The following is a 12,857-nucleotide window of genomic DNA, read 5'->3' on the forward strand; positions in this document are numbered from 1 at the left end:
GCGACTGAGCAGCAAACGCTGTCCCCTTTTGAAGAAAAGATAACCCAAATAAACAAAATAACAAATGAAAAAGGAGAAATTTCAACTGATACCGCAGAAATACAAAAAAAATAAGAGAATACTATGAACAATTATATGCCAAAAAATTTGACAACCTAGGAGAAATGGACAACTTTCTAGAAATGTACAGCCCACAAAAACTGAATCAAGAAGAAACAGATAATGTGAACACACTGATCACTAGAAGTGAAATAGAAACTGTAATAAAAAAACTTCCTACAAACAAAAGTCCAGGACCTGTTGGCTTCACAGGTGAATTCTACCAAACATACGAAAAAGAACTTATACTGATTCTTCTCAAACTCTTCCAAAGACTGAAGAGGAGGGAACACTCCCAAAGACATTCTATGAAGCCACCATCACTCTGATACCAAAACCAGACAAAGATACCACCAAAAAGAAAATTACAGGCCAATATCTTTGATGAATATAGATGAAAAATTCTCAACAAAACATTAGTAAACCAAATCTAACAACACATAAAAAAGATCATACACCACGATGAAGTGGGATTCATCCCAAGTTCACAAGAATGGTCCAACATACGCAAATGAAACAGTGTAATACAGCACATTAACAAAAGAAAAGTCAAAAACCACGTGATCATCTCAAAAGATGCCAAAAGAACATTTGACAAAATTCAACATCCATTCATGATAAAAACTTTTACCAGGGGCTTCCCTGGTGGCGCAGTGGTTGAGAGTCCGCCTGCCGATGCAGGGGACGCGGGTTCGTGCCCTGGTCCGGGAAGATCCCACATGCCACGGAGCTGTTAGGCCCGTGAGCCATGGCCATTGAGCCTGCGCGTCCGGAGCCTGTGCTCTGCCACAACAGTGAGAGGCCCGCGTACCGCCAAAAAAAAAAAAAACTTTTACCAAAGTGGGTATAGAATGAACATATCTCAACACAATAAAAGCCATTTATGACAAACCCACAGCCAATACAATACTCAATGGTGAAAAGCTGTAAGCCTTCCTGCAAAAATCTGCAACAAGACAAGGGTATCCCGGGACTTGCCTGGCTGTCCAGTGGTTAAGGCTCTGCGCTTCCAACGCAGGGGGCATGGTTTTGATCGCTGGTTGCGGAACAAACATCCCACACACCACACAGCGTGGCCAAAAAAATTTTTTTTAATTAAAAAAAACCCACAAGGATACCCCCCACCACCACTTCTATTCAACATAGTATTGGAAGTCCTAGCCATAGGATTCAGACAAGTAAACGAAATAAAAGGTATCCAAATTGGAAGGGAAGAGGTAAAATTGTCACTATATGCTGATGACAGGATACTATGCAGAGAACCCTAAGGACTCCACACAAAAACTACCAGATCTAATAAATGAATCCAGCAAAGCAGCTGGATACAAGAGTAACATTCAGAAACTGGCTACATTTCTTTACACTAACAATGAAATACCAGAAAGGAATGTAAAAAAACAGTACCTTTTAAAATTGCACCAAAAAAAAAAAAAAAAAAACAACCTAGGAATAAATTTGACCAAGGAGGTGAAAGACTTATACACTGAGAACTATAAAACAGTAATAAAGGAAATTATATCTCGTGGTCTTGGATTGGAAGAATTAATATTGTTAAAATGACCATACTACCCAAAGCAATCGACAGATTTAATGCAATCCCCATCAAATTACCCATGACATTTTTCACAGAACTAGAACAAATAATCTTTTATGGAACCATAAAAGACCCAGAATTGCCAAAGCAATTCTGAAGAAAAAAAAAAAAAAGCAGGAGGCATAATTCTCCCAGACTTCAGAATACTACAAAGCTACAGTAATCAAAACAATGTGGAATTGGTACAAAAACAGACATACGGATCAATGGAACAGAATAGAGAGCCCAGAAATAAATCCACACACCTATGGCCAACTAATCTTTGACAAAGGAGGCAAGAATATAAAATGGGAAAAAGACAGTCTCTTCAGCAAGTGGTGCTGGGCAAGTTGGACAGCTGCATGTAAATCAATGAAGTCAGAAAACACCCTCATACCATATACAAAAATAAACTCAAAATGGTTTAAAGACTTAATATGACACCATAAAACTCCTAGAAGAGAGCATACGCAAAACATTCTCTGACATAAACTGTACCAATGTTTTCTTAGGTCAGTCTCCCAAGGCAATAGAAATAAAAACAAAAATAAAAAAATGGGATCTAATCAAGCTTACAAGACTTTTCATAGCAAAGGAAACTATTAAAAAACAAAAACAAAAAACAAAACCACAAGCTACGGAACAGGAGAAAATATTTGCAAATGATGTGATGCCACAAGGGCTGAATCTCCAAAACACACAAACAGCTCATACAACACTACAACAAAAAAACAAACAAACCAATCGAAAAATGGGCATAAGACCTTAATAGACATTTCTCCAAAGAAGACATACAGATGACCAGTAGGCACATGAAAAGATGCTCAATGTCACTAATTATTAGAGAAATGCAAATCAAAACTACCATCAGGTGTCACCTCACACAGGTCAGAATGGCCATCATTAAAAAGTCTACAAACAACAAATGCTGGAGAGGGTGTGAAGAAAAGGAAACCCTCCTACACTCTTGGTGGGAATGTAAGCTGGTGCAGCCACTATGGAAAACAGTAGGGAGGTTCATCAGAAAACTAAAAATAGAATTACCATATGATCCAGCAATCCCACTCCTGGGCATATATCCAGACAAAACTATAATTCAAAAAGATAAGGTACCCCTATGTTCATAGCAGCACTATTCATAATAGCCAAGACATGGAAACAACCTAATTAGGTCCACCAACAGATGAATGGATAAAGAAGACGTGGTAAATATATAAAATGGAATACTGCTCAGCCATAAAAAAGAACAAAATAATGCCATTGGCAGCTACGTGGATGCAACTAGAGATTACCATACTAAGTGAAGTACTCCAGAAAGAGAAAGACAAATATATCACTTATATGTGGAATCTAAAATAAGGCACAAATGAACTTATCTACAAAACAGAAACAGACTCACAGACACAGAGATCAGATTTGTGGTGGCCAAGGAGGGAGAGGGGGAGGGAGAGGGATGGATTTGGAGTCTGGGGTTGGTAGATGCAAACTATTACATTTACAAAGGATAAACAAGAAGGTCCTACTGTAGAGCACAGAGAACTATATCCAATCTCTTGGGATAAATCATAATGGAAAAGAGTATGATAAAAGAATGTATATATGTGTATAACTGAGTCACTTTGCTGTACAGCAGAGACTGGCACAATACTGTAAATCAACTATACTTCAATTAAAAAAAAAAGACACTTTGCTAAGTCTGAACCTTTGTTAACTTATCAGTGGGTGGGGCTTCCCTGGTGGTGCAGTGGTTGAGAGTCCGCCTGCCGATGCAAGGGACAAGGGTTCGTGCCCCGGTCCAGGAAGATCCCACATGCCGCAGAGCGGCTGGGCCCGTGAGCCATGGCCGCTGAGCCTGCGCGTCCGGAGCCTGTGCTCCGCAACGGGAGAGGCCACAACAGTGAGAGGCCCGCGTACAGCAAAATAAATAAATAAATAAAAAATAAAAGAGGTGGGGTGAAAGACACTCAAGCAACATCTCAATCAGGTTCGAACTTAGCCTGAATCTGGGAAAAGCTATGGATCCTCTCGTTAGAAAAATATACATTCATTAAAAATTTGAAAATGATTTAGGGGATTCGCAAAAAATCTTGGGTTCAGAACCTTTTGTCAAAATATAATGCTGGGAGATAAATACTAGGAGAGAAACCTGTGAAAGAACTGTCTGATATTCATATAAGTTTAAAGTATTATAATTTCTTTTTAAAAAGTGTATAAAAGTAGAATTTCTTTATGGTTACTCAAATGCATTTTTAATGATTATTCAAATATATGTTTTCAGAAATGCAGCCTGTATATGCAGTTCACTTTTCCACCTTTTTTTCCTTAAAAGGCTGGGAGAAATTAAGAGGTAAATTAACACAATTCTACAACCAAGAACATACTCATCATTAATATTGTAGGGAGCACAGTCACATGCCAGAAAATCACGTGCACTTATTATACTGATCACCATGAATGTGAGGTGTCAGCTGGGATGGGGATACAAGGGAGCCTGCCAGGGTACTGGAAATACTGGACATAGGTAGTATTTTCAAGGGAATGATCTGTGTAAAAATTCATTGAGCTGTACACTTAAGACTTGTGGGGAATTCCCCGGTGGTTCAGAGGTTAGGGATCCATGCTTCCACTGCAGGAGCCACAGGTTAGATTCCTGGTTGGGGAACTAAGATTCCACATGCTGGGCAGTGTGGCAAAATAAATAAATAAATAAATAAAGACTTGTGCACACTACTGTAGATATTCAGTAACTATTTTTTAAAATTTAAGCTTGACCAAACTGACATTGAGCAAGTCTATCAACTGCTCTAAGCTTCCGCTTTTAAAATCTGTAATGGATCAATAACACTCTTCCTCAGGTTATTGTGGGAAGTGAGACAACATACGTATAGTATTTAGTACACTGCTTCATACAGTCAGCACTCTGTGAATGTAGGTCTAATACATTATCACTATAGATGGTGGACTGCAAGTTTTATCAATGTGAGATGTCTTTATCCAGTTTAACAGTAACAGTGATAAGTTATGGATATTCCCCCAGGCCAACAGACAGACATATCCAATGTTCTTTAAATAGAGGGGTGTATGTGCATGTGCTCATTCATCCCATGGTATACACGTAACTTATTCAACTATTCCCTAAGTAAGAGCATTCTGGTTATTTCCTTTTTTTGTCATTAGAAATAAAGCTACACTGAATATTGTAGCCTTACCTCTACACTGCTTCTTCTGATATTTTTATAGCTAAAGCAGATTATCATAGAGACTCTTTTAAGTTTTGTATTTGAAAGAACCTTAAGTCTCAAATTGCATGCCTACCCAAACAAATCCTAAAATAATATTAACACCAAAATTAGAGTGTTGCCATAGGCTACAGATTAGAATTACCTGAAGTAAAACCTCATAAATTCTAAATTAGTATGTTAAACAAAAAGTTAGAAGATATTCTTCCACATTTCGGAATCATCACTAGTAAGTAGTCTAAAATCTATAGTTCCTTCCAAAAGTTTGAGGAATTAAAGAGTGTATTTAATGACAGAAAAATAATCAGAATATACTCTTAAGTGAACAGATGTTAATTCCCATTTTGTTGAAATAAAATAGATACACAGACAAGGAAACACACCTAGGATGTTAACTGGTTCTCCTGAGGGGGATGTAACTGAAGTCCATTTTCAGCTTTATCCCTTGACATATTCCCCAATTTTTCTACGAAGTATGTACTATTTTTATAACAATAAAAACGTTCAATTCTTTTTAAAAATAAGAGTCCAACATGCCTTCAGTATACGTCTCCAACAAATGAATTCCTGCATAACTAAGTACTTTTGTTTACATTGGTAAGTCACATTGGCCAGTGCCCAAACTGCTGAGAGCACCTCAAAAAAAATCCTTTACTCTTTCCAGCTGTATATCCTACCCTCACATCTCTATTTTCCATTCTGCCCACTCTTGCTTTCATATCACCGTAACATAGTATTCTCATTAAGTGTAGACAAGATTTGACGCAGTTTACTTTATAGCCACAGACTCCACCTTGCTGCAGTCTATTATCAACACAAACCTGTTTCGTTCCTGAGACCAAGTCCCTTGCTAGCTGGACTTCTGATTCATTCTCAAGTTCCACACTGAAACCATGTTCCTAAAAATAACTGACATCCTTTATTACCTGCTCCTCCTTTGGAGTCTGTCTAAAGAAATCCTATAATAAATCTTGTTCCACAGACCCTCTTTGTGCAAATAAGTTTCCACAAACAATTGCTTTGTTGGCTCACACTAAAATTCCTACAATTTTACAACTAAAGTTGTAAAAATTGAGAAAAAGAATCAATTTTCAATTATTACCATTAATCTAGGCTGCAATGCCAAAACACTATTTCAGATTTTTGTGAACTCTTAAAGTGTGACGCAGCCATACCAACCTTGGTTCAAGTACGTGAGCGTTTCGTCGTGCAGCTTCACAGCTGGTGACGTTGCTGCACACATCACATACTGGAAGGGTGGGTGTTTGGTTTCGTCATCCAATGGAAGGCTGGAATCTTCCTGCTTGAAAATTGGCAATGCCAAGACATCGCTGAAAAGCAAAAAAAAATATCAACACTGACCTTATTCTGGGTTTAAAACATTTTAAAACATATAAAAATATTTAGGGGTAGTTTCTTTTAAAATTTAAGATCAGATATGATATGTAGAATAAAAGAACTATTAATGCTAATCTGGCTCCCCCAAAAGATAGTTTTTTTGCGGTACGCGGGCCTCTCACTGTTGTGGCCTCTCCTGTTGCAGAGCACAGGCTCCAGATGCGCAGGCTCAGCAGCCATGGCTCACGGGCCCAGCCACTCTGCGGCATGTGGGATCTTCCCAGGCCGGGGCACGAACCTGTGTCCCCTGCATCGGCAGGCGGACTCTCAACCACTGCGCCACCAGGGAAGCCCCAAAAGATAGTTTTAATAAACAATACCTCTAGTGTGAGTTGGGGGGGGGGGGTGCCGATGATTAGGCAGAGCATTAAAATAAGAAATATTTAAATTAAAATAAGAAATATTTAATAGTTAAGTCCAAACTACTGATAAAGAGATCAGGCTAATAATACATGTGGTACAAAAAAAAAAAGTTACGTGAAAAAAATTAGTTAAAAACTTTAAACTCATTTCTATTAAAAAATAAATAAAAGCAAGAGTACACAGCCACCTGTTTTGAAAGGTAGGTCACACTGGCACATGAAATCACAAAGAAGCATGTGATTAAATGGTATTTTACAAAAAGATCCCTGCTGGTCCTAGCTAAACGCTGAGAGCATAAAGCTTCATACTTAGTCTAAAACAATGGCTTCTTCTGAGAAGCAAACAGTAGTGGAAACAGCTGCTATTTTTCCCCCCAAGAATAACTTGGGTCATTGATTGGGAGGGGGATGGGGGGTCTTCTGGGGTACTGTCTATATTCTGTTAACTTTGGTGGTTAAACACACATGGATGTGTTTGGTTTGCCTTTAAAAAAAAAAAGCAGCTGAGGTATAATTTACATACCACAAAATTCACCCTTTTAAAGTGTATAATTCAGTGTTTTTTTAATATATTCACAGAGTTGTATAGTCTTCACCACTATCTAATTCCAGAACATTTTCAGCACCTCAGAAAGAAATCTCATACCCTTAGCAGTCACTCCCTATCCCCCCACCCTGGCAACCACTGATTTGCTTTGTCTCTATGGATTTGCCTATTCTGGACATTTAATGCAAAAAGAATCATGTGGCCTTTTGTGACTTGCTTCTTTCAGTATGTTTTCAAGTCCATTCATGTTGTAGCATGTTATCAGTACTTCATTCCTTTTTAAGGCCAAATGATATTCCATTGTATGAATATACCACATTCTGTTTATCCATCATTGGATGATGGACCTTTGGCTTGTTTCCATTTTTTTGATTATGAATAATGCTGCTATGAACACTTGCATGTATTTTTGTGTAGACATGTTTAATTCCCTTGGATATATACTAGAAGTAGAATTGTTGAGTCATATGGTAACTCTTTACCTTTTGAGAAACTGCTAAACTGTTTTACAAAGTGACTGCACCATTTTACACTCCCACCATTAACATATGAAGGGTGGGTATTTCTTTTTTTGAGATAATTCACTGAGCTGTACATTTATATCTCGATGGTTTTTCTATGTCCATTTCTCAATAAAAGGTAAAACAGCAAAATATCCAAATGAATAACTACTATAACAACAAGAACAGCAAAGGCTTGTCTGAATTGTTTATTTCTTCTTACAAGCTGTTAACTGACTCAGATATCTGGCTACCCCATTTTAATTAAATTCAATTTAAAAGCAAAATGTGGAAATAAATGAAATGAAAGGGAAACCCTGCATTCCCTCCTCCCACATACATTTCTATTAAAGCACCAGACTGATTAGTCAGGGACTGAATTACCCACTAATTCTCCTTCTCCTTTATTTATACCTAGGAACTGTCAAAACACTCCTAAGTCAAAAGTATAACTGAGGAACACATAGCCAGGAATGGTCCCAAGCCTTCCTCTAGGACAGGGATAAAAACGTTGGAGCAGATATAAAAACTTTTCAGAAAACTTTAAAATGGTACTTTAAGACTCAGAGCAGCTCTCTTTATTAAAAACAACCATAGCAGTCAAAGTGGCTCCATGGTAGATGAAAATACATACATATTCTATGTCATATATATGTAAGCATTTCAAGTTCCCTTGTTGAGAGAATTCCTTGGTGGTCCAGTGGTTAGGACTCCATGCTCTCACTGGTGAGGGCCTGGGTTCAATCCCTAGTCGGGGAACTAAAAGCCCACAAGCGACATGGTGCAGCCAAAAAAAAAAAAAAAGTTCTCTTGGTGAGAAAGAAATAAAAAATGAGATGAGAGTTATAACTCAGATGAATTTAGTTAATTATACTAAAAAGTGACATGGAGAATAATTTTAAGATCTTAACACTAACTGCTTGGGTTGATCATTACATACAGGTCATCAAAATAAGACATCAGACTGCATAAGAATGGCTATTTGTAAGTAAACTGTTACACATAGTAAATAAAATTTTATTTGCTTCAGATTCTAGAAGGCAACCACCATTTTATTCACTTGGTTATAGGCTACTATGCTCATGGTAGGTGCTAAAAGACTCTTGAATAAACTTAACATATAAATACATAGAGATCATTTGTTAATGAAATCCCAATTAATTTTTTACTTAATTAGAAAGAAAATGCATTCCAACCAACACAGCAGCCAGAGAAAGCCTCTTCAAACAGAATTCAGATCATTTCATTCCTTTGAACTCTCCCCATCAGCTCACTTTCGAAACCAGAGTCCCTACAAGGTCGGACAAGGCCCTACGCAATCTGCTCTTCTCTCCTTTTCACCTACCCACCCACAGTCTCTCTGCCTCAGCCAGCCTCCTTCCCCGCCTTTTCCAGGGCCTCTGCATTGGCCCCTCTTCTGCTGATGTCCTACTGGCTCATTTCATTCAAATGTCACCTTTCCAGTGACAACTGTAATCTTCCCATCTGTACTCCCAGTTTCTCCTTTCCTGCTCTATTTATCCACAAAGCGTTTCATTTTCCAACAGTATACGAGACTTAAATTTGTATCCTCCATAAGTATATAACCACCCCCCAAATTGGTTTCTCTTCACTGACTAACTCCAGCATCTAGCACAAAGAAGGAGCTCAAATATCTGTTAAATTGATGAATGAATTGTAGCACTGGTAATCAATTATTACTAAAATGAAAAACTAGGTCTCCAGATAATTTAATGTCATAATTTCTACCAGGCTGAACCATAAGAAATTTCTGGTATTCACCTGATTTTGTCACCTCATATCCCAGACAGATAGGCCGCCCAGGGATCTGACAAGCAGATGAAAAGACTCAAGGCTTTGAATTATTCCAAGTAATTCTGAAATACCAGTATCCAAAAATAACCAGGCACACAAAGACAAACACGACTTTAGGAGCAAGAACCAAGAGAAGACTCTGTCTGTTGGTATTCAGTTCTTTTCTGCCTTTGTTGCAGAGGGTTAGAGGCCTGAAAACTACATATACAAGACTTCTTGCCAGCTGGAATCTTCCTAGGTTGCTCCAAAGGGAAGAAGCACTGGTGGGAAATTAAAAGGGAGTGGGAAAGAGGAGAAGCAGGCAACCATAGCTGCAGGAGAGCTCAGGGCATCAGCAGCCATGCCTCCGGCAGCCAACTCTCCTCCCTAAATCCTTCTAGCACCTTTGCAATCAAATACTTCACTAAATCCTTCTCGGCTTGAAACATCTCAGTGTTCTCTCTTTGCTGATTGGACAAAGACCAATACCCACCAAAGACTTCAAGATGCCAGAATTACTGAATCCGTATGATAAAATTAAGCTTACTCTGTTGAAAGAAATAAAAGATAAGCCTGAAAAGATCTGCAAGGAACCGGCAATTTCAAGGGACAGCAAACCTGTAAAGGAACAAATAGAATTTTGAGAACCGGAAGATAAAATTGCTAAAATTAAGAACTCATATTTAATAACAGCTCACACAGAAATGAAGATATATAAGGAATCTGGAATATAGGTAAAAGAAGTTATCCAGAAGGCAGCATGGAGAGCAAAATGATAGAAAATGCAGAAGAGATGTTAAGAAAGAAAAGACAAAGTGAGAAGATTTCACATTGAAGTCTCAGAAAAGAATGGGGTAGAGGCAATTATTTGAGATAAAGGCTAAGCAAATTCCAGAATTGATGAAATACACTAATTCACTGATTCAAGAACCCCAAATAACCAAAGAAACATAAATAATTTAAAAAACCACACCTAAATACACCAAGAAAAACTTATAAGCCAGTACAGTCATGTGGAAGTTCAATTTTCTCAGTAAAGTACCAAGTATGGAAATCAACTGAAAGTAGGCCCTAGGAGGAAGAGGTGTGGGTCTGAGATGGAGCCACCCCATCCTTACGGAGAGCTGGAAAGGAACTGGACTGGAGAGGGACTGGACAAGGGCACTGAGGTGAGACCACTGAGCAGCAAAAGGATGCACTTGAGAGCTGAGGTCATGGATTTCCAGTGAGGCCCAATCAGTGCTTCCTTAGAGCCACATTCAGCTACCTAAGTAAAGAGGTGAAGAATCAAATTTAATCAGGGTTACAGTTTTATTAAAATAAAAAACAGGAGAAGGGAATAAAGCAAGAGGGGGCAAGGGAGACAAAGGTATGTGCAAAAAGTAATTACAATGATTGACCAGGGAAACTTAAACTGGCTGGGGAAGAAAACAGGAGTTCAAGAGGGTAAGGAGCAGTGAACTGAGAGCAGCACCAGTGATTGTAGATCTTCATGGGTTCAGTGATGGCAGGAGGAGGGTAATGAGGTAGTGAGTGAAGGGCAGGGGGCAGCAGGTGAACTCTGAATTTGAGATTACAGGTCGGCTGCATGACTGGTAATGTCAAGGTCTAACCTATGACCATAGGATTGAGTAGCTGAGATCATGTCATTGTAAGAAAGATAATCAAGAAACAGAAGTGTCAGGTTACTGGCAGTCCCATTTAAATATCTTTTGAAATCACCAAGAATTAAGACAGCAGTAGTGGGGCTTCCTTGATAGTGCAGTGATTGGGAATCCACCTGCCAATGCAGGGGACAGGGGTTCAAGCCCTGGTCCGGGAAGATCCCACATGCCACGGAGCAACTAAGCCCGTGCACCACAACTACTGAGCCTGCACTCTAGAGCCTGTGAGCCACAGCTACTGAGCCCGTGAGCCACAACTACTGAAGCCCGCGCGCCTAGAGCCCATGCTCCGCAACAAGAGAAGCCACTTCAATGAGAGACCCGCACACTGCAACGAAGAGTAGCCCCCCGCTTGCTGCAACTAGAGAAAACCCACGCACAGCAACAAAGACCCAGTGCAGCCAAAAATAAATTAAATAAAATAAATAAATTTTTAAAAAATCTGGAACTTCTCCTACTCCTGGCAAACAAGAATCAAGTGCACAAAAGGACTGGCCCAGTGTGCCCTAAAAAATGAGATACATGTCTAGGAAAGACTGATCAAAAAGAGAAGGCACTAATCAGTATGAGTAAAAAAAAAGATATAACTAACGATATAAAAACTAATAAGATGAGAATATTATTAACAACTTTATGTCAACATATTTGAAAATATGGGTAAGATGAACAACTCCCTAGGAAATAACACCAAGGCTTTCTTCAAGACATAAAAAGCAGGACTTCCCTGGTGGCTCAGTGGTTAAGAATCCACCTGCCAATGCAGGGGACACGGGTTCTATCCCTGGCCCTGGAAGATCCTACATGCCGCAAAGCAACTAAGCCCGCGTGCCCCAACTACTGAGGCTGCGTGCTGCAACTACTGAAGCCCATGTGCCTAGAGCCCGTGCTCTGCAAGAAGAGAAGCCACCACAGTGAGAAGCCCATGCACTGCAATGAAGAGTAGCACCCGCTCGCCGCAACTAGAGAAAGCCAGCATGCAGCAACGCAGACCCAAAGCAGCCAAAAAACAAAACAAAACAAAAAAAGCTTTAAAAAATAATCCTACAGAGACTGATATTGTGGTTTATATTCCCCCAGAGTAAACTTTTGGGGAATTCTAGCGAACTTTCAATGGCAGCTCTTACACCCTTCTCAACAGGACAGAAGCAGAGGAAATACTTCCTAATTCATGTTATTAAGACTTAGGTAATTTTGAAATCAAAACTAGGTACAAGCAAAACTAGAAAAGAAAATGAAAAGTTCATTTCAGTTATAAATATATAGATATATAAATATATAGATGCATATATAGCCACCACATGAGAAGCCCGTGCACTGCAACGAAGAGTAGCCCCCACTCATCACAACTAGAGAAAACCCGTGCACAGCAATGAAGACCCGACGCAGCCAAAAAAAACAAAAAACAAAACACAAAACCTTGGAAGAGAGACTTACAGATAAATATGTAGCCATAAATGCATCTATTAGAAAACACACACCCAAAACCAAGGACAAAGCACCTAACTAAAGAAGGTGGAAAATAACAAGCGTAATCAAGAAGGAAGACCACAAAAATAAAAGAAAATGCAACAGAGGAGAAAAACAAAACCAAAATTTGATTTCTTACAAAATATTAGATATAGACAAACCTCTGAAATAGGTCACAGAAGAAGGAAAAGACACAAGCAATACATGGAGTGAA

At 38.9% G+C, this 12,857-nt stretch overlaps 1 protein-coding gene across 2 annotated transcripts in view; it reads right to left on the minus strand.

Annotated features, from left to right (window-relative positions):
* UBP1 (upstream binding protein 1) overlaps positions 1–12,857 on the minus strand; it is a 72,790-nt gene that overhangs the window by 50,658 nt on the left and 9,275 nt on the right. For both annotated transcript variants that reach the window (XM_060111026.1, XM_060111027.1), the window contains one exon: positions 6,091–6,242. In XM_060111026.1, the coding sequence (XP_059967009.1) occupies positions 6,091–6,242 (152 nt within the window). The remainder of the gene's footprint in view (positions 1–6,090; positions 6,243–12,857) is intronic.

The sequence above is a fragment of the Mesoplodon densirostris genome, chromosome 10 (genome assembly GCF_025265405.1).
Source record: "Mesoplodon densirostris isolate mMesDen1 chromosome 10, mMesDen1 primary haplotype, whole genome shotgun sequence".
In the NCBI taxonomy this organism is placed as follows: domain Eukaryota; kingdom Metazoa; phylum Chordata; class Mammalia; order Artiodactyla; family Ziphiidae; genus Mesoplodon; species Mesoplodon densirostris.